The 22,048-nt window shown below is 33.6% G+C and overlaps 1 protein-coding gene across 1 annotated transcript in view; it reads right to left on the minus strand.

Annotated features, from left to right (window-relative positions):
* LOC141451336 (acid sphingomyelinase-like phosphodiesterase 3b) overlaps positions 1–11,859 on the minus strand; it is a 267,887-nt gene extending 256,028 nt beyond the window's left edge. The window contains exon 1 of the mRNA XM_074122628.1: positions 11,736–11,859. Within this exon, the coding sequence (XP_073978729.1) occupies positions 11,736–11,790 (55 nt within the window). The 5' untranslated portion in view covers positions 11,791–11,859. The remainder of the gene's footprint in view (positions 1–11,735) is intronic.
* Between the last annotated feature and the right edge of the window lie 10,189 nt (positions 11,860–22,048).

The raw sequence follows: 22,048 nt of genomic DNA on the forward strand, positions 1-22,048 counted from the left end.
CATTAAAAATAAATAAATTCCCTTTTGCCAACTTCAAATGTTTGAATTTTTTGCGATAAATAATAAAACTGAAAAAGGAAAATCTATGCCTCTGTGATTCACACCTCAAATAGAATGTTCCTGTATTTTCGTTTTATTTTGTTCTCTTTTTTCCATTCATTACAAGCGACAATTTATTTTTTCTGTTTTGTGTTCGGAATGTTTTGTGAAACGTGATTGAGGATTGTTACAGTTAGCAACCCTGTGTTAAAATAAACACAGCGAAAAGTTGGCTGATCCTAAAGTCCGCAAAAAAAAGGTGTGTAAAAATAAAGGATTATAATCCCGTACAGTAGAAATCAAATCCACTCTCATTCGTTCCAATATGTGTTTGTTTTTTCTGTTCAAACATTTGTCAAAATAACAAAAAAATAAAATTAAATAAAATAAAGAAATGAATGGAACCTTATCCAAGATATTAATAAAGGAAATATACGTAATAAAATATTCTAGAAATTTATAATTAGTAAAAAAAAAACTTTAAAAAACCATACCATGTATTTAATAATGTAGCATTTCCGATTTCCTGCCAATTAAGAAGTTTGCTTACATATTGAATTTCCTGCAGTTTAATAAAGATACTGAGGCCACAGATTTCACTTCGATGAATTAATTTAATAGGGACGTTAACCTCCCATCTTCTCTATAACTGCTTTAAGCAGCATTTTTCTGTAAAAATTTAACCCTTCAGCAGTCACGTCGGGTCATATTGACCCAGCTCATACTTTCTTCTATTTTAATATTTATAAGGGCTGGGCTCGCGAAATTTTTATTTATCTCTTTTTGACGTATTTTGATTGAGATGGCATAGGATTTTTTTCCCGCTGCCTGCTGTATGGGCGCGAACCAGCAATTTCGACCCGAGGTGACGGCTTGTGTCATTCATTTCTTAGTGTTTTGAGTAACATCTCCTCCAATAAAACTGTTTCCGAAGCAAGTAATTCTTTAATTTTATTCAATAAAAGGAATTTTTTTTATTGTTATTGCTACTAATAATATTGTACGAGTATCAAAGTGGCCTTGCCGCCGAGGGGGGTGTAGCTATTGTCCGTGGAGATTGTTCTGGAAGTTGAGTGACCGAAGTCTATCGCGGTCCACCACTGTGTAAAAGCTAAGGGAACGACCCCAGTGGGAGTGAGAGTAAGATTTAATGCGTATATCACATATAAAAATAATGCTCAACGTAAAAATATAACTTTCAAAATGGACCGACGCACCTTCCTCAAAAGTTTGGGGCGTCATTATCAGAAGGTCGCTGAGCACCGTGATCTCACGGGATTTGAAGGTGAGGATCAATATTTATCTGCAAGAAGAAAGCGCAACAATTCTTCCGATTGCAACAAATGGAGACGACATTCCTAACCCTAAAAAGCGAAGAAGATGCCACATATGCCCTAGTACAAGGGACAATAAATATCCTACTTTTTGCAGTAACTGTAAAAATTACATATGTAAGATACACTCAGTAACTATTTGCACTAACTGTAGAAATAATTGTAATTAATTAACTGTTTTAATTTTGATTGTAAACTGTAAATATTTTCTCTGTTTTTCATTTCATGCTAAGCAGCACCTCATTTAGAAATTACATCTATATGTTATTGATTTTTTTTTTTAATTTGTATTTCTGTTTTATTAAAGTATAAATAAATGTTTTGTCTTCGATTTCTATTCCCTATAACATGGGTATTAGTTAGTTTTTCCTTTTTATTTAATGGTTTTTAATGCTGGGTCAATATGACCCGAGGTGACGGCTTATGGCACTTCACATAAGGTGACGGCTCAACGGTTAAAAGTTAAGAGAGAATACAGTTTTATTTATTTGTTTTTTTTTAAATCGTTACATCCGTTTTCTAGAAAACCTTAAAAACTTCACTAGCCCAATCAAATTAGGTAAAAAAAAAGTGGGGATAAACCTCAGAATGGATGATAATAAGCTATAAACTTTTAATAAAACTTTGTTTTGGGATTTTATAAGTTGGTTCAAAAGTCACATGTACGCGTCACCGGAAATCAGTGGTCAAAAGTCTCTAAAATCGGTTTCTTTGTATATATAAGTTATATGTTGTTTCCTTTGCTCCAAATGACATTTGAATTTATTACAAAAAGTTGTAGAGCCTAAAATTTTTTATAAATTTTAACGTGAAGAAAGTAGTTCACATTTTAGCCGGTAAATTCAGGGCTATTTGTTGCCCATTGAAATCTAGGAATATTCAATTTTTAACAATGTAATCGGAAACATTGAAATGGAATTGTAAAATATTTAGTATAGTATGCGTTGTTTTTACGTCCAACAGATGGCACTGTTTTTCAAAAATAATAAAAAACATGGTTTACCTGTCACTTGGTGTTACATTTATATAATAGGTAATATAATATTTGAATGCAACGTTGTGTCAAAATTTCAAAGCAGTCGGTGAGGAACTTTCGGAAATTTATGATTTGGAACAATATCAAATCCTTATTTGACTGGGCTATATGTTGTAAACTGGCCATTCAAAGAGGTAAATTTGGTGCAGAAGCTAATTGCCGGGCCTAAATGGTGGCTCCGGGTCAACATATCAAATATCAATTGTCCACGATTCTCTGATTTATGAGATATGCTAATGCTGAGGCATTTACACACAGATGAAAGCAAAGCAACAGTCACAGATCCTTGATGAAGATAAATGTTCGATAGATGAATGTATTTTAAGAACCGAAAGCACAAATATTTGATATAAACGTTAGACATGAAACAAGAGACAAGTTACTTAAGATCAGTTAGCAAGTTACTGTAACCATGACAACTTATATGAAGGCCCTTAGGGGAATGTGTTCATTATAGACAAACAACACACGTATGACATCACTGAGTGGTATTACTCTTACTGTTGATGACGTATAATTCGAGTGTGTAAATGGTTTCTCTGTATGTGTGTGTGTGTGCATAGATGGGATTTCCAAATAGTTATCACTCCATCAATGACGTCCGTCGCTGTAGAAGGGTTCCAGGTCCTTACTTGTCATCTTGTTCTGTCTACCATAGACCATCAACTCACTGGTTAACAACAGAAGGTAACACTGGCAATATATCAACATATCTAATAATACACTTCCTTTGGTTCTCGATATTTGCTCTTTTTACTTCATCTTCCATTGCTTGGGTAAAAGGTCACCATTGCTCTCAATTTAGCGTCTTTACAGAAACTTCTTTCATCTTAATGGACTGATAAATCATAGGATTTCCACAGTTTTCATGTCGCTGACTTTCTTCTGTTCATTTTCTTTCATAAAGGATAAAAACATTGTTTGCCACTAAAGGTTTTCTTTGTTCAGATCTAAAAATATCATCCATTTCGACATCTTCTTGCTGTCCATAATATCATTTTCTCAGCATCACCTACAATGGGAGACATCTATCCATCTGAAAATATCCTTGACTATCATTGTTTTCAAATTCAGTGGACTAAGTTCCACTAAGTTTCAAATTTGGATAAGTACCAATTCTATAATAGCTAATTGAATTATAAAAGAAATTGTAAATAAATTCAAAGAAATTATAATCCAGTAATCACTGGACATATTAATAATATACCCGGAAATGAATTAGTATGAAAGTTTGAAATCTATAATATCTAGATGTATGGAGAAGCGGAAGTTATATTTCCGCTTGAGGATTGCCTTTGGGATTCCCAAAGGGATCAGAGATCCCAAAATTTTAATGAACACAATTAAAAAATGGAAGATCTGTTTAAAATCCCTGAACAAAAAAGCAACATCTTTTGGGTTCCTTAAAATGGGAAAGACGTAATAATTGAACGGAATTGCTGTAATTGTACAAGAAGCAAAAGAATTGTAAAACTTCAGAAAAACATTTGTTGAATTTCTTCGTAGTGTAAAGAGATTGTAATGTTAGCTTAGTTTAAATTACATGGTCTTAACTGTGAGAAATGAGGAGGAAAAAATAGGGCAATTAATTTCGCTAAGACTGTAGTGGTTTGCGGAAGAATGCTGCCTAGTCAGGGATTTAAATAACAATATTGATCTTAAGAAGATTTCCTGGAGTCCTGCTCTTCGCCCTAAATAACTTAAAATGTAATTGAAACTGAAGACATGCCCAGGACCGCCGTTATATTTCAAATATTTATTGTTAGCAATTAAAGTATCACTATTTGTAGGGTTTAATTTTTTCTTTCTTAAACAGCTGAAAACAGGTTTCGAACTTCGATGTAATTATGATACAAAAATATTCATTTACTTATTTGACGAAGTCTGTATTCTACAGTAAGCGAACTATATAGTAATGATTGCGGGCAAAACAGAAATTTGGACACAAATTAATAAATTCCTCAAGTGATTATTGTTAAGACTGGGTATTAAGTGATTACACAGGACAATTCTAAATCTATATTTCGTTTTGGAAAGGTAATAGAAGACGTAGCCAAGAAAATATAGATACTTCGAAGTTCAATTTAATATCTGTCACTTTCTATTGAATACCATTTGAACGAAAAAATTTTAGTGCAACTAAAAATCTGGGCAGAATTTTATTTGGTTCAGATTGCGGCTGGAATCTAATGTTCCACTATATTTTAAATATAAATAACTATAATCTTAAGTTTGCTAAGTTGCGTAGTCCTAAGTTTATGGTTGAAAATAAGGAAATACTTCATTGTTACTTCCTCTTTTATACAACTTTTATCTCAAAATCTACTGGATCTGGGTTGTTGCAAAAAAAATACAGTTATAAAGAAGGATCTGCCCTACATTTTAAAGAAAATTTGAGAATTTTATCTTTTATAATAAAAGAGACAAAAATTGTCAAAGATGGGTGTTTTTGAGCGATACGCTTTTTCGTGCAGTTTTTGACGATCAACCCTTATACAACTGTACTATCGGACAGTTTTAATAACGTTACATTCATTCTTTCTTAGATTTCCTTCTTGTGCTGTTTAGTTTCGAGTTCGATATCTCTTCTACCAGTTTTATTTCAAGAACACAACATTAATGGGATTGGGATGGATTGGTAGGTTGTTTCTGGAAGTAAAGTTAACGATAATGAATTATGTCGGTACGAAGATTATAATTGAGGTCTTTGAGAAAAACTTAAATGGGAAAACGTTGACAATATGGCGAAGGTCTTTAGATTGAAAGGATTCTAGTCTCTGGATTAGTTTGTTTCGAAACGCCCCACAATGCAGATGCAAATCTGTCTCCGTAGTGCTTTGTGGGCTTTCTACTCTCAATGCATGCACAATCAAATCCAATTGTTTGGTATAACTGAAGAAGAAACTGAAGATGAAATAAAATTTGGATGCCACAGTTTTATGAAATTTATAAGTCTAAATGCCTTGGGTAAAAATTCAGCGAACACAACTTAATAAAATTTAAAAAAGAAAAATGAACTTCAGCCAATTATAAGTTTCAAAAATATGTTCATAACGAAAATGAATATATATATTATATAATGATAATGCTGGCCCTTTATCAAAGAAATTTACGATAGCCATTTTTCTCTTTTGTCGATGTGAGAAATAATGCTAGCAATTTACAGAACGGAAGAGAGAGGCCCGGCATCCAGAAGACCGGTCGGCCTTTATTATAAAAATGCCTCCTCCCTGGGGGATCTAAAACATAGCACATCTATTCGGTTTTTTTTTGTTCTTTGTCTCGGTTTTTCATAAAACATAAAAATGAAAAATAATTCATTCTAGAGCTTTCTTTTTTCACATTTATATTATTAACATTTGCGCATTTTTTTTTCTCACAACGGTTTTGTCAGATCTTTGATCAAAAATTAATTGTTTTAAAAATAAAAACAAACAGATTTATAAAAATTTGGTGTAAACTGTTTTCTTTCGCTGCAACTTGTTTGTGGTTCTGACACAAAAGTTTTCCACTACCTGTTTGAGTCACATTTACAGTTTTTGATGCTTACCAACATTACAAGTTTGTAACCATTCATTACACTTTATTACAGGACAGCCTATCCCAACCTATTCCGTAGAAACGTCATATAAGGCGGTCATCATATGAATTAATAATTGAATTACTCTCACAGTCGCTCATAGATCTGTCATTCATCACTGTAACTAAATTTCTCACTTATTTTCCAGCATAAGGTGTAGGAGAGAGTTCGTTTAATGGGATTGGGATGGATTGATAGGTTGTTTCTGGAAGTAAAGGTAACGATAATGAATTATGTTGGTACCGAAAATTATAATTGAGGTTTTTGAGAAATATTTAAATAGAACAACGTTGACAATATGACATAGGTCTGTAGATTAAAGGATTCTAGTCTCTGGATGATGGGTTGTTTCGCAACGCCCCACAATTCCCTTCTGTAGATGACCCTTTGGTAGTGTTTTGTAATGCACTAAAAATTTTTTACTTCAAGTAGACATAAAACATGATATCATTTGCAAAGTAATATTGGATAACATGTATTTTTTATAATTTTATTTTATCAATAGACAATTTTATTTAAGTTCAACTTTTAATTTTTTTTTTCAAAATTTCTCTTCTATTTTTACAGATATATGGAACACAATAGTTATTTATTTAACAAGTGTGGAAAGTAGTACTTTTCCTCACGCGAGGCAGGGTTTGCACGTACGAGCGAGCGAAGCGATGCGAGTGCAAGTGCAAATTGCCGAGTGTGAGGAAAATACTTTACACTAGAGTTAAATATTATATTTTTTCTGCAACCATTTATTAACTAATAAAATTAAAAATTTCATTTTTACAGTCTACAAAAAGTAATTTATTTATTATAAACATTTATTGTTATATTACAATTATTTACATTACTTACGTATTTACATTGCTTATTACATTTTCTGCTGTTTCTTTTATTGATGGAGGAGTGTTTTCTAAACAGGAATCACAAGAATCCATTTTAAATTTCTATAAGGTAACACTATAACCTTTGTAACTGTTATAATTAAAAATATCTAATTATTTATTAAAGTATTATTTTTATTTCTATATTCCTTTCAATTTTTTTTTTTTAATATTCGTTTTTTAATTATTTAAATAAAATAAATTTAAATAAGCTTATTAGAGTTTTACAGAAAATATTTATGTTAATAACAAAACTTCTTATATCAAGGAAGCACAATAAAGTTTTTCCACTCACTTGTGCGGAAAGTGACACTAATGGGAATTTCCCCCCACTAGTGTGGGAAGTTGGGCATTACACAGCTGATTTTAATTGAGTAATGAGAACTTCCCTACATGGTTGCAGAAAAAAATTATTAATAGCTGGAGCAATTTTGCATGTAAGCGAAATTAATTTTTAATTAAGTAATAAGAGACGAGGAAATTCAAAACGTTTTTCAAATCCATTAAATCTTTAGCTATTGATCAGATTAGCCATCATTCACTTGCTGAGAAGTTTAGTACAGATTTTAATTAAATCTTGGTATTCTAACTATGCATTATCTCATTTGTTTGCTATAAACTTTTAGTTGTAACTTTCAATGTAGCCAAAATTTAGAAACCAAAACAAAACAATAATAGTCCTAAACTGGTGCTGATATCCTGAACGAAGTAAACCTTACTAACGATTAAAACGTTCATTATTAGGCCGTTGTAACCATCAAGAATTGTTTCTCTTTCAAATTATTATGATATCTCTACCTGCTAGTAATTATTGCTTATTACAATTAGACACGAAAGGGAACTTCTAAAAATCTTGGCCAATAATATCTAGCTGACTGAGCTACTTTTAAAAATGTTTAGTGAGAAAATTATGAAAAAAGAAAAAAACATGAAATTTAATACATCTTAAATGGAAAAACATTTAATAAATAACGAACATAGAAACTGGTAAACTTAGTTGGTTTGGTTCTGTCTAAGGAATGGACGTTTCCAGAGCTTCAAAAGTTATTATGAGATGTAGGATTTAGAAAATGAAAAAGTAATCTTAAGGAACAGATGGAACGAGAAGTGGACAACCACTTATGAGAGCTCTGAATGTGAGGGGACAGGGATTCTGAACAGACGAGACGAAGGTCAGGACGCCTGTACTGCAAGGAAATAATTGTAAAATGTTAAATTATAATTTGATCCATAAGTAAAAATTAAATGTAGCTCATACTAAAAAAATCTAAACGAAGAAAACAATGGAAAGTGCAAAGTTAAGAATGAACTTTTTACATTTACAATTTGGCTGGTATAAAACCACATTTACATTCCTTAAAAGTTAGCAGCTTGGCATAAGTACGTGTTTTTGTTGTTGTAGATAATAAGGCATGGATAGCCAGCTACAAAGTCTGTTATCCAATTTCACAAGTTTTGGAGTGATTCCAATGGGATAATTAGCTTTTCTAAAACTATTAATTAGGATCTCTAACGGACTTAGAAACTTCCACTGAATGATATTTTCAGTAAAGTTTGTTAAACAACATATTGTGCATGATAATTAGAAGGAGGTTTTTATATAATTAATGCAATCACACCAGATGGAAGTAATTAATGAATTATTTGTATTATTTACTTTTTGTACAGTTGTACAATCTATTTTATTTTTAACACAACTTGTTCCTCTCTAATCGCTCTATCACAACTCCTAAAATGCTTCTACATCATCCAATCTCTTTTTCATTGCACGTTCACTCATTTCCGTTCGTATTCGTGGAGTACACCATCTGTTTACTTGCAACATTCCTTAATTCTTTCTCGCAAAGTTATGTATTGGTTTTAGAACTTGATGTTAGAGCAAAGATAGTCAAATTTTTAGACGCTAGAAGCTTTTTTAAAACTTTGACAGTTGATCGTCAAAAAAGTGCACGAAAAAGCGTAACGTTGAAAAACACTCAACTTTGACAATTTGTTTCTCTTTACCTATAAAAGATAAAATTTCCATATTTTCTTTATATTGTAGGGCAAATCCTCCTTTATAAATGTATTTTTTTTCCAACTACCCAAATTGATAGATTTTGAGAAAAAAGTTGCTGAAAATGGCTTTATCAAAAATTGGTCTTGTTCTTGTTATCTTTTTTGTAAACAACGAAGCGCCTAAACGCGTGAACCGATTTTCATGAATGAGGTGTCATTCGATTAGGAATTTTATGTAGATATGCCTTTTGGGGGTCTCGACGCTGTACATCGAATGGGATACCTTTCCAAGTACTCATATAAGCGATTAAAAATTGTAATAGTTTCGAGATTTTTAAAATTTTATAACAAAAAAAAAAATTACATTCCAAGTGGCAAAATGTGGGCCAAATCGAGTCAATTTCGCAGTTCGTCAATTTCATCCTGATCATCTTCACACTCCGCTTCACCTACTCACCTCTCTTGGCGGAAGTGTTTACTCCCTGATTATCAGCAAATTGAAACGATTATGATGTAGTTCCATCTCTTAGAACAAAATATTTATTTTTTGAATATTTCTCTTTAAAACTTTTTTTTTTTGTTTACACTTTTTCCTCTTTGATAGAAAATAAAGAGTGTGTACGTACAATTTGTTATAAAAGGAAAGGATATTGGAAGACGACAAAAACTAATACAAGTAACAGCAATTTCTTGGTGATGATGTGCACGCACACAAAAGTTTGGCATTGCCATCATTTCAGCGAAGATCCACTGTTATTGGACAAGCCACTACAGTTCCACTGAAAGCCTACTTGTCCCACAATGATTTCTCCAACCTCTTCGTATCTTCGCCACCGTTTTGTTGGGAAAAAAGGGAAGAGATTTCGCCCACCTTTGCAATGTTTCAACAGTTTGATTTTAGAAATACTTTTTTCAATATTTTTTTTTTCTTTTTTGTTAAAGATCTTAAATGAAAAATGTAATTTTCATTTATTTTGTAAAGTACAGTTGATTGAGGCATGTATTTTTCTCAGAACATACCTCTATTTCTCTTATCTTTCAACGTCTCTAGCTTATTTTAAGCCCTATTCAGGCACTTACGGGACATTTTTAATATTTTTGGCTTAAAAAAAAGTATTTCTGATAAAAGTGGCGCTCCTTTCTATTGGCTTAGCCTTGCGTCCATGCAAAAGCCTCACAATTTGGACTTGTCCAAACATTATCATTTTATCAAAGACCACAAAATTAACGAGTTAATTAAAGCAACTAACATCGCATAAAATAAATGATACATTAGTTTCAACTATATTAATATCCTTAAAAAATACTGTGAACAGTGGGGTTTGGAGGTAAATCTGGCGAAGTCCAAGATTGTTGTTTTTAGAAGAGGAGGTAGGCTTTCGTCAAGGGAAAGTTGGAGATATGGGGATATGCTGATAGATGTGGTCAATTCATATAAATATTTGGGGGTTACTCTGACACCTCGCCTTTCCTTCCAAACGTACATTAAGGAGAGAGTCTTTATGGCTAAAATGGCCCTTAATACAGTCTGGTCAGTCCTTGTTGCTCAGTGCATGGTTCCCTTGTCCCATAAGTTCCAACTTTTTAATACTGTCTTCAGATCTATCGCTTGTTATGCTGCTCAGGTTTGGGGGTATGAGCAGTATGATGTATTGGAGAAATTATTGCGTTTTTTTTATTAAGAAATTATATTCCCTGCCTTCAATTACTCCAAACTTCATGCTGTATCTTGAAACTGGTGTCGATTTGTTATTTACGTTTACTTTAGGGCTCCATTTCAGATACATTTTGAAAATCCTTGAATTACCGGCATATAGACTCCCTAGAGTAGTTGCACTAGAAATCGTTAAACACAAAACCTTTTGGTTTGACAGCTGGATAAAACTGGCTGAAAAGTACAATCTTAATTTCTGTTTCTCCTATAATAATGTTTCATTGTGGAAGAATCAGTTTGCTATTCTGTCAAATAAAATAAAGATAGTTCATCGGGAAGTGTGTGTTACAAGCGCCAAAGATTCTAATAGGTACCTTTTTTATAGAGAGCTTAATGTTAATGCTGGTCTATTTTCTTTTTCATCTCAGACTACAGAATTAAATTTAAAGGAATTACGCTGGTTGTTTAAGATGAGATGCGAACTGCTCTATTTGAATTTTACCCCTTGGGTTGACAGGGAGGTAGAGTTGTGCTCATTATGCAATTTAAAGGCCAGAGAGGACATAGTCCATTTTTTGGCTATTTGTCCTATCTTGGCAGAATTTAGAGTGCGACACCTCGGTGTTCGTTCTCTAACTTTGCCCAATTTAAGAGAGCTTTTAAACTCTACTAACTGTCTCAATCTTATTAATTACGCTCGCTCTGCCTGGTTGTACAGATACCAATTAATTCAAGAGTTTAATTATTAGTTTATGAAGATGTTCATTTTTATTAATTTTATTTTTGTTTTAATTTTAATTTTTAATTTTCTATTTACTTTTTCAATGAATGGCTATTTGTACTTTATGGAGGCGATTTTTTTTCTTTTTTTCTTTATCTTATTTGTAATATTATGTATTTTCTTGTTCTTTATTAATAATAGGTTTTGTTTTATACCATTATCATTTCATTAAGTCACTTCTTGTTTTATTTTTGCTTAATTATATTATATTAAAAAAGCACCTAACTTCCGGCTGACGGATTACCGTCAGCTTTTACGTATACGCTTTTGTTTTGTTTTCAATTCTAAAGTTTGTAATTATTTTCAATAAAGTGTCTTATTATTATTATTATTATTATTATTAGTTTCAACTTGGTCATTTACGCCTCTTTCATAAACTTACACCAAAAAGTTTAACGATTTTTTTAGTTCTTATTTTTAAAAAAACTGTTACATTACCAGTCTTTTGTTGCGATAAATCAGCATTATTAACTTCATAACGGTCATTCTGCATCGGCTCCTCTGAAAAAGAAAAAAAAGAAGAAACAAATGAGACGTCATTAAAATTAAAATCAACAATATATCCAACTAACAAGCTAAAAAGTTTAAAAAGAATAAAAACAAATTATCAGTTGACTCCTTCTTTTTTTTTAAGGAAAGAACAAAAACCAAAAAAAGCAACAACCGCCATCTTTCTTTAAATGGGAGTAAAATGCTGGTAGTCGAAATGAAAGGAACAAGAAAAGAAGAGCCACACGACAAGAGGCATCTTCATTAAACTTTCATTACGGTGTGCTGGCCTCAAAGATCTGTAGAAAGCTCTTTGACATTTTAGTGATTCACAGCGCGCACTTCTGAGCTCGGTAGCAAAGAAATGATTACAAAAGGGGATATGTTATTAATGTAGAATGCGTTTCATTCATTTCTAACGTGCTTATTTCCTGGATAAACTTAAAAATGGGTTACAATAATAGTAATAAAAACAATCACGTCATCGAAATGTGTTTATTACAGAAAGAAAAAAGCTTAATTTTAGGATAATATTTTCACTTATTGATGCTATTAACTGTTAATTATTAATTCTTGGAGTAACAGACTATCTTGTGTCCCAATTGTTACAAATTTCTGTACAGTAATAAATAAAATAAATAAGTTCCATAAGCTGAATGAACCAAATTAAAGTTGGTTGCTTTCAATTAAGTTACAATCAAATGACACTTTTTAACAAAAGCTTAATCAATGTGATATATGTCTTTCATTTCAATTAATTTAATTATCGAGTGAACATTTTTCTTTTTACGTAAGTAATGGTAGCAATAAATTGATTCATTCATTGAAGTAGAACTCTTAAGAGAAGTGAAAAGAAGACATCTCAAATTTTTTTTGCAGCAAACATCCGTTTTGAGGTCTTGTCTGACTATTTCCTTTGGGGATACCTCAACAACAAGGTGATTATTCATAACTTTTTTCTTTTTTTTTTTATTTCTGCTTATCTAAAAGCATTTCTAAATCTAGGTTTATCAGAATCTAGCCAGGATTGCATCAGTAGATGAACTAAAGCAGAGAATAATAGATACCCGTAACTCGGTTAAAGCCGAATCTATTTCTTCGGCAATAAGGGCAATTAGCAGGAAAGAGCATGGCTATGGTGAACGCCATTTCGAGCATGATCTGTAATATTAATGAGGAAAAAATTTATAATAAAAATAGTACTTTTCTTCTTATTCAATCAAAAAACCGTTATAATATTATCATTTTGAAATTTCTTATAAGAATCATGTTTTCATTTATAACTTGTAAAATATCGCCCACAGAAAAAACACGTTCAAGTAAATTTTTCTTTAAAAAAAATAGAGGAATCTATTTCTGAAATAAAAACCACACCTTCCCATTTGAAAAAATGAAGTTGGTGCCTGTATCTCGCTTCTGGTAGCACCGAAAAAAATTTACAAAGTAAATTTGGATTTCTAACAAAAAACTAAGGGAACACGTATTTTTTAGTTTTTTTCTAGCTATCTTAGTTTCCGAGAAAAAGTCGTTATCCATATAGCTTGGGACACCCTGTATGTTAAAAATCTTGAGAACTGTAATTAGCATAAAATTCTAGTTCCTGCTTCCTTTCTTTTTTTTAGCATCCGGTATTCGCTGAAACTATTTGTGAAATTTAAGGGTTATAAAATTTCGAATATAATTCAGCTTCTCAGTTTACATGGTGAATAAGAAATGGACAATATTAGACACAATTTAAGGAGGATTGTAAACTTGTTCAACTTGTTCTTGACACCCTTCATTTTACACCCAAACGTTTCCGCTAAAATTGAAACACTGTCACAGCAACTGAAATGGAGTGAGTGAGAGGGAGATAGAAGAGAGATTCATTTTTCTTGCCCAGTTAAACTTAATTTAAATATTTCCTTCTATTTTCAACTATTGCGGCCGAGTTTCACTCTCAACATGAAATTATTCATTAAGCAAAACAATATAAGAAAATTCAGCAAAAACTAGGTAAACCAAGTTAACTTCATTTTTATCTTCTTTTTATTTTCCCCCAAACTAGAATGAATAGAATTTCTAGTTGTACAGATAAAGATGTAGAAAATTGAATTCCGGATGAATGGAACTACTGACCAAGCGATTCTCTTCAACACAAAAGAGATCTCTTACTAAGCAAGTTTGTTTATTCCGTTCTCTGCTACATTTTAACACTATGGATACCATTTTGAACGAACACTCTACAAATACATTGCATTCCTCTGAACTATTTCAAAGAATTTGATATTATTTTGATGCTTTTTTTTTAGTTTACCTTCGCAAAACCCATCAGCTTTTGCAGCCAATTTTTGCTCAGACGTAGGCAAGACTTGTGTCTCTTCCGTTCATGTTTGCCGAGACATATCTTCGCTCGTCTTAGCCTCCTAGAAGATTGCTCCTTAGATTAGATCTGCTGGTTTATTCCTCAATTAGATAATTACAAAGGATCCGAAAATGAGGTTTTATAGAAACAATAATTTTACTTGACTTAAAAAGAAAAACATTAACGCAGGTAGCTGTTCAACTACGAGGGTCGTTTGAAAAGTCCGTGCAAAAATAAAAACTACTTAATTTTTTGGGGTAAACCTTTTTTATTTTTCAACATAGTCTCCTTTTAGGCTTATACACTTCGTCCAACGCTGCTCTAGTTTGTTGATCCCTTCCGAATAATAGGATTTGTCCAAGTCTGAAAAATAGCCATTCGTTTCTGCAATCACCTCCTCGTTTGAATAAAATCTTTTTCCCGCCAGCCATTTCATTGTTCCCCGTTATTGGGGAACAAATAGGAGTCCGAGGGAGACAAGTCTGGAGAATAGGGGGGATGTGAAACGAGTTGGAACCCTATTTCCATTAATTTTGCGACCACAACTGCTGAGGTGTGAGCTGGTGCGTTGTCGTGATGGAAAAGGACTTTTTTGTGGGCCAATCGTGGGCGTTTTTCTTGCAGCTCGGTTTTCAAACGGCCCAATAACGATGAATAATATGCACCTGTAATAGTTTTACCCTTTTCCAGATAGTCGATGAGGATTATTCCTTGCGAATCCCAAAAGACAGTCGCCATAATCTTTCCGGCCGAAGGAACGGTCTTCGCCTTTTTTGGCGCAGATTCCCCCTTGATAACCCTTTGTTTAGATTGTTCTTTGGTCTCAGGAGTGTAGTGATGTATCCATGTTTCATCCACAGTGACGAAACGACGCTTAAAGTCCTGCGGATTCTTCTGGAACAGCTGCAACACTTCACACGATTTCGTTTTTGGTCAAGCGTGAGCAATCGCGGCACCCATCTTGCGGATAGCTTTGTCATGTCCAAATGTTGATGCAAAATATTATGTACCCGTTCATTCGAGATGCCCACAGCACTAGCAATCTCACGCACCTTCACTCTTCTGTCATCCATCACCATATCATGGATTTTATCAATGATTTCTGGAGTAGTAACCTCAACAGGGCGTCCAGAACGTTCAGCGTCACTTGTGCCCATACGGCCACTCCGAAAATTTTGAAACCACTTATAAACTGTTCTAATCGAAGGTGCAGAGTCACCATAATGTTTATCAAGCTTCTCTTTAGTCTCCTGAGGCGTTTTGCCTTTCATAAAGTAGTGTTTAATCAACACACGAAATTCTTTTTCGTCCATTTTTTGAAAATCACTCGACTTCCTCGATTCAAACGAATGCCAAACACAAAGAAATAGACCGATCTGGCTGAAACTTGGTGTGTGTTCTTCCAAGAGATGCTACTAACTAAACATAACCTCGATACGCGCCAGTGGTGCTATCTCTCTGACTTTGCACGGACTTTTCAAACGAACCTCGTATATCGAGTCGATACACAGGGTAGCCAACTATCGCAATTTAATATAAAAATAAAAGAAAAACATTTAAATTTGTATTAACATTAAAAATGTACTCAAGTACATTCATAGTTTCATGACACACTTAATACATCTCGAATAAATGTTCTTGTGCTATGTTTATGACTGTAGTTTGCACAGAGAGAATCAATAAGAACTTCTTCCATCACTTTTAGAAGCTTAAGCTGGACAAAAACGAGCTGGTAAGCAAATAAGAATTGTAGGAATCATCCATTTGAGTCCTTAACTGCAGAATCGCACTCGCAAATCTCTGCTCTAAACTTCTCGGAGATATAGTTAGTGCATTTAGCATCAGTGCTGTTCACTACCAATTATCTATCCTTGCTTCTTGTGGTAGGCTACAAAACCGCACTTTGTGCATTTATGTGTTCGCTAGCCTATTGTTCTTTCATAAGTGGCCACTATGACTGGGTAAATCGTGAAACCATTGTCATCCACTCCGTAGATTTCCATGAAGTACATGTAGTTTAGATCCCCTAAGAATCTAAGTAGGATGGCGGGCTTTACACTATTATGTCTTTCGGTTAGTTTAGATCAGTGGTGGGCAAACTTTTTTAATGGGGGGCCACAAAGTTTAAGAAATTCTAGAGGAGGGCCAGAATTATAGAAAAAATTCATTTTGTGTTAAAGCTTTTAATCATAATATTATAAAAACATTACAGCATTACACACTTGTGTAACTACGCGGCTAGTTTAGCTTCACCTTTAGGTTATGCATCTATTATTCTACTAAGTAGAATCTACTTTATACTTCTCGACCGTCAAAACGTAATTATAGCGGGCCATATACTATCCATGTCGATGGACCTTCGGCGGGCCGGATTAAATACTTTCGCGGGCCGGAGTTGGCCCGCGGGCCGTACTTTGCCCATCACTGGTTTAGATAATTTCCGAGGAATTCCACTAGCGTTTCATTCTCTCTGCCCCAGTTCACGGACATATTCTCTCGGCAATGCTATCCATCACCGATCAGTGAGCTAGGAAGAGAATTATAGAGGCCGACAGCTTAATTCGATTCCCGGGCTCTCCGTGTGGGAATAGCTTTCCTGATTCCTTTTCTCCCCTTTCACTTTTCTTAGATCTTAATCTATTCAGTTTCAGGAGGTTGACCCACACTAAGAGCCTGAAAGCATTTGCTTACGACATCATGAATAGTGTTAGAGTTCTCCTTAAAGAAGTGGTATGCTCCTAAAAGAATAGTTTTTTTAACTATTTTCCTGAAAATGAACACAAACTATTAAACTCTTGTTTTATTTTCTCTTGTTTTTGAGTTAAGATTTTCTTTCTTTCAACTACATTCTACAACACACAATGTAACTTTCTAGCATGTACTCTGAGTGCAGTAAATTTGAAAGCAACCGATCAAGGATGATCTGAAAATTGGCCTGATTGGTACTGATTGCAGAAAAATTGGCCAATAAAACAATATAAACTTGTCTTTACGCTAAATGTTGAAACATTTTTAGATTTTGTGACTTCTTTAGATTTTTCCTGCTCGTGACCTTGTTTGACTTTGTGACTCGTCACATTGACAATATTTGAAAATTTAAAGAACCATGGTTACACACACACACATAATTACGCAATTACGCTTAAAAAAAAATTGGTATCAGAGCTAACTAAGAGAAAAACAAAAGCTAAAAATTTTATTTTAGTATTTCACCTTTGTTTTCAGATCGGCCAATGAGCATTCTCCTATTCAGCGACATGAAAGTAATAAAACAACCAGAAACATGAGTTTTAATTAAAACAGACTCCTCGCCAACATAACAAGCTAATAAAAAGTTCCACCAGCGGCTGTAAATATACTAGGCTTTTATGTAGCAGCTAATGGCACATAAATATGCTCATAATTCATATAATTAACTTACCTCGCCAAGCTATTCACCTAACATTCACCTGCTACCCTGCCGATAATATCAGAAATAATCACAGACCGTTAAAATTCATAATTTTAATTTCAGAATTATTATTATAGAGTAAATGTTGCGTCATACGATTACTTTTAGCAAAATTAAAGATAATATAAATGAAATTGAAATCAAGGGTAGTTTTATTGGAGCCTAAACATCAAATTTAGCTTTAGAAACTAGGTGACAGGAAAGACATTATACGTATTATGTCGTCTTCCTAAGAAGAATCTACAATGAAACTACCAAGATGCCTGATCCTTACTTAAAGGAACTTATTAATTTAATAGCACTTTCAGTATGGAACATTCTTTGCCTTTCACCCACAGATAATATATTGCTTCGTTTTTGTATATAATTTATTTCCCCTCTCTGAACATTGGTAATTTAAATTGAGTGATTTCCTGTCTTCGCCTGTTCTGAATTGGTAGCCGAGCGGTTAGAGGTAGGCCCTGAAAGCTAATATCCATTGTGGTGCTGTGTTCGATGAGGTTGCAAGAAATGGCAATGAAATTGTCCAAGTCCGTGACAAAAATTACATTATGATGTATTCGCTCCCAGAAATACGAGGTCTGTAAATTAAATAATGTGACTGATTTTTTAAATTTTTTTTATTCAAGAAGAATTACAATTCTAAATAACTTCCTTCTGAAGCTACACAGCGCTGGAGACGTTTCTTCCACTCCTCATAGCAGTGCTCGAACTCCGATACTGGAATAGCCTTCAGCTGGTCGGTTACTACAGCCGTTTGAATGTTTTCGACTGTCCCAAAATGAGTTCCCGTGAGGTGATTTTTCATCTTCGGGAAGAGAAAAAAGTCACAAGGACTCAAGTCAGGCGAATAAGGAGGCTGAGGAGCCACAGGAATGTTTTTACTGGTCAAAAACTCGTTTATTGAAATTGCAAGGATGGCGAAGTCGAAGAGCAAATGCATGCTGATTTGTTTTTTCTTATTCTTTTTGAATAATTTTTTTTAAAAAAAAATCAGTCTCATTACTTAATTTACAGACCTTGTATGTGGCCGAGGCAAAATTTTCCTTTGATACTACGTTAAATTACTGTTCAATTTTTTCATGTAAATTTTTGACCCGTGACTTTTGGATAATTGGATTCCTTAACTCCTTCTCTATCCAGAAAACTACTGGTAAGTGAAAGCTTTACTTTTACTGCTGTAAGTACTAGCATAGCAGGGTTCGTTTACGTTCTTTCTATTACATTCAGGGCCGGACTTTCCTATAGGCTAACTAGGCTTCAGCCTAGGGCCTCAAGATCAAGAGGGGTCTACTTTCAAATTGTTAGCACAATTAAAATTACACTATTCTAAAAACAGTGAACACTAAAACACTGTTTTAGTGATGTATCACTGTAGTGATGTATTCTATTATCTCTCAAGTAATTTACAAACTTAAAAATGGGAGGTGAAAGGGTCTCATAAGTGGAATAACCTAGGCCAGGGGTCGGCAACCCGTGGCTCTTTTATCCAAATTGTGTGGCTCTTCAGCCTGTCCAAAATAAATTGTATATTTCAATTTTATTGAAACAAATGAAAATTTCATTTATTAAAATAAAGATATTCTTTCAAAAAGAATTTTAAATGTGATAGGTTTGAAATTGAATAGTATTATATTAAAATAAAGTACGTAATTATATACTTTCATTCAAACACAGGTTTAGTTATTATTTATTTGTTTATTTACTTCGCAATATGTGAAAATAAATATATAAAACATTTATATGTTATTGAATATCATAAAATAATAATTTGTGAAAATACAAATGATCAACAGAGATGTTTACACTACCATCCTTGCGGCTCTTGTTAAGATTTATTAAAATTATTTAAGGAAAAATGGCTCTCTATTTGAAATAGGTTGCCGACCCCTGGCCTAGGGCCTCTTTTCATCTAAATCCGGCCCTGATTACATTATCATTTGTAAATCACATGGGAGTTGGGACATAAAAGAAGCCTACACATTAGAAATTCAATAATAGTTAATGTTCAAACAAAACCACCAATACAATAACTAAATAAATACATCAGATATTTGAAAACTTTTACAGTAGTATTGTTCCACCATTTCAACATAGTCTTGTTGCTTACTTATAAGCATTTTTGTAAATACGGATTCAAATCATTTTATTGCATTTTACTAGTTATTATTATGTTGCCTAAGGCTAGAACGATTTGTCTGAAGGAAAGGTACAAACACTTCAAAAGAAAGAAGGCCTAGGGAGAGGAGTGTACGTAAGAGACGGAGAGAGTGTGGGTGTGTGAGAGAGAGAAATTCAACGAAAATTGAGCTACTAAAAGTGGGAGAAAAATAACTAGAAAAAGCAAGATGGAAGAGAGAAAGTTGATAAAGTGGGAGGTGATGACGTGGAGAGGGCGTTCTGTGTAAGGCTTATTTATTTATAAAGCTGACGTTTTGGAAGGTACGAGATTTATGAGTGGCATGAGGTTTATAAAGTGTTGACGGCTGCAAGCTGGGCGAACCGGCTTCATATCCTCCTACTTAGTGAATATTTTTGTCCTTTTTTTCTGTGTGTATGTGTATTAGTGAATGTGGCCCGTAATATGAGAGATCTGTCCAAACAGCAAAGTCTTGGTTAGATGTTGTAACAGACACCTACAAAAATTGTAACATACATGTTCTTCATATCCACCATAGCTTTATGTAAGATAAGTTAATTTTCAACTTTAACCCAGTACTATTAGTAAACGTTTTATAATTGGTTCTAAGTGGTCCTGCGGTCACCAGGGCCAATATCTTTACCCATAACCAATGGCGCGCGAATGCAAGCCCAAGGCTCCTAAGTAGACCTCAAAACGCCTAAAAAAATAAATATATGTATATATCATTGCTACTAAGGAATTCTTTTTCATCATCAATAACACGTTTTCCCAATATACAGATTTCACAAATTTTTATATATTTTGTGTTTTTAACTATTTATTTTTGGTAGAAACTTATATAGAAATATATTTTGATAAAACTTCGAAACTTTAACCGGACTAGCTCAATCTGCGAGCAGGAATCACTTCACGGCGTTCAGTGGCGTCACGGAGACTGAACTCACTATTAGACCTGAACCCTACCAAATTCATTTATTCAGTTTGTCAGGTATTTCAAAATGCCCCGCAAATATAGACTTGGAACGATTAATATTTGAAGCTTTTTAAAGCATGTATTCAATGTGTTCCACCTGCTCAAGACCGTCTAATTACAATACTTAAGCGCAGTTGTCTGGAGTTAGAAAAATTCTCTTATCGTGCACCGTTACCGTTACATCCAATTTAAATATATTTAGAACATTTTAAAATAATTTTTTCTCATTTTTATGGCTGTTTAACATTTTTAAAAGTTTTCTGGAGAGAGAGATAGAACAAGGTTCAGTTTTCTGCGCCCAAAATCAAAAGAGTTTCTCCATTAAAGTTTGCCATCAACACTTACAACCAAAAATTGAAGAAATTTCTTATTTCTAGTATCCTGAAATAGCATCATGTTGGTTTTGTCTGTGGACATTCAGAGAAGTTTCCATGAGCTATCATTGGTTGCCGCTGTAGAATTTGATTGTTGGACCGCGGGTGGTCTCTCTGCACATCCAACATCGATGTGTCGTTATAATTGAACACTTTTCAGCCACCTTTTCTAAATTATTAATTTGTATTCAAAATGTATGAGCTTCAGCAACATTAACTGGCGGTGAACCTTTATTGTCGCCGAGAGAACCTTATTGGCCTTCCTGTTTTATTCAATTCTACGACAAAGTGGCTTGGAGGTGGTATAACAAAAAACATACTTGTTCTTGCGATAAATTTTAGCAACACTTTGACGCCTTCTTTAACGTCTTTATTAAAACTGTCCGGTAGGACAGTTGTATAAGGGTTGACCATCAAAAACTGCACGAAAAAGTGTAACGTTGAAAAACACCCAACTTTGACAATTTTTTTCTATTTTTCTATAAAAGATAAAATTCCCAAATTTTCTTTAAATCTTACTCCAAATTCTCCTTTATAACTATAATTTTTTTGCAACCACCCAGATCTAATAGGTTTCGAGAAAAAAGTTGCCGAAAATGAGCAAAAACGGCTTTTTCAAAAAATGTTCTTGTTCTTGTTCTTCTTCTTCTTGTTGTTCTTGTTGTTGTTCTTGTTACCTTTTTTGTAAACAACGTAGCGCCTAAACGCGTGAACCGATTTTCATGAATGAGGTGTCATTCGATTCGGAACTTTATGTAGATGTGCCTTTTGGGGGTCTCGGCCCTGTACATCGAATGGGAGAGGAGTTAGCCCCCTTTATGTAAGGCCCCCTCCAAAATTATTATTACTAATTACTCTGTAAATCTTGGCCCTATTTTGATAAAATTTGGTAGGATGATAGGGTTAGGGCTCCCCTACCTAACAATAAAGCGACGATCTGCTCTTACACTTATTAAGGGGAAGTATAGCAATCGTTT

This window comes from Rhodnius prolixus, unplaced genomic scaffold (assembly GCF_049639745.1).
Source record: "Rhodnius prolixus isolate KJV_2025 unplaced genomic scaffold, Rpr scaffold_8, whole genome shotgun sequence".
Classification (NCBI taxonomy): Eukaryota; Metazoa; Arthropoda; class Insecta; order Hemiptera; family Reduviidae; genus Rhodnius; species Rhodnius prolixus.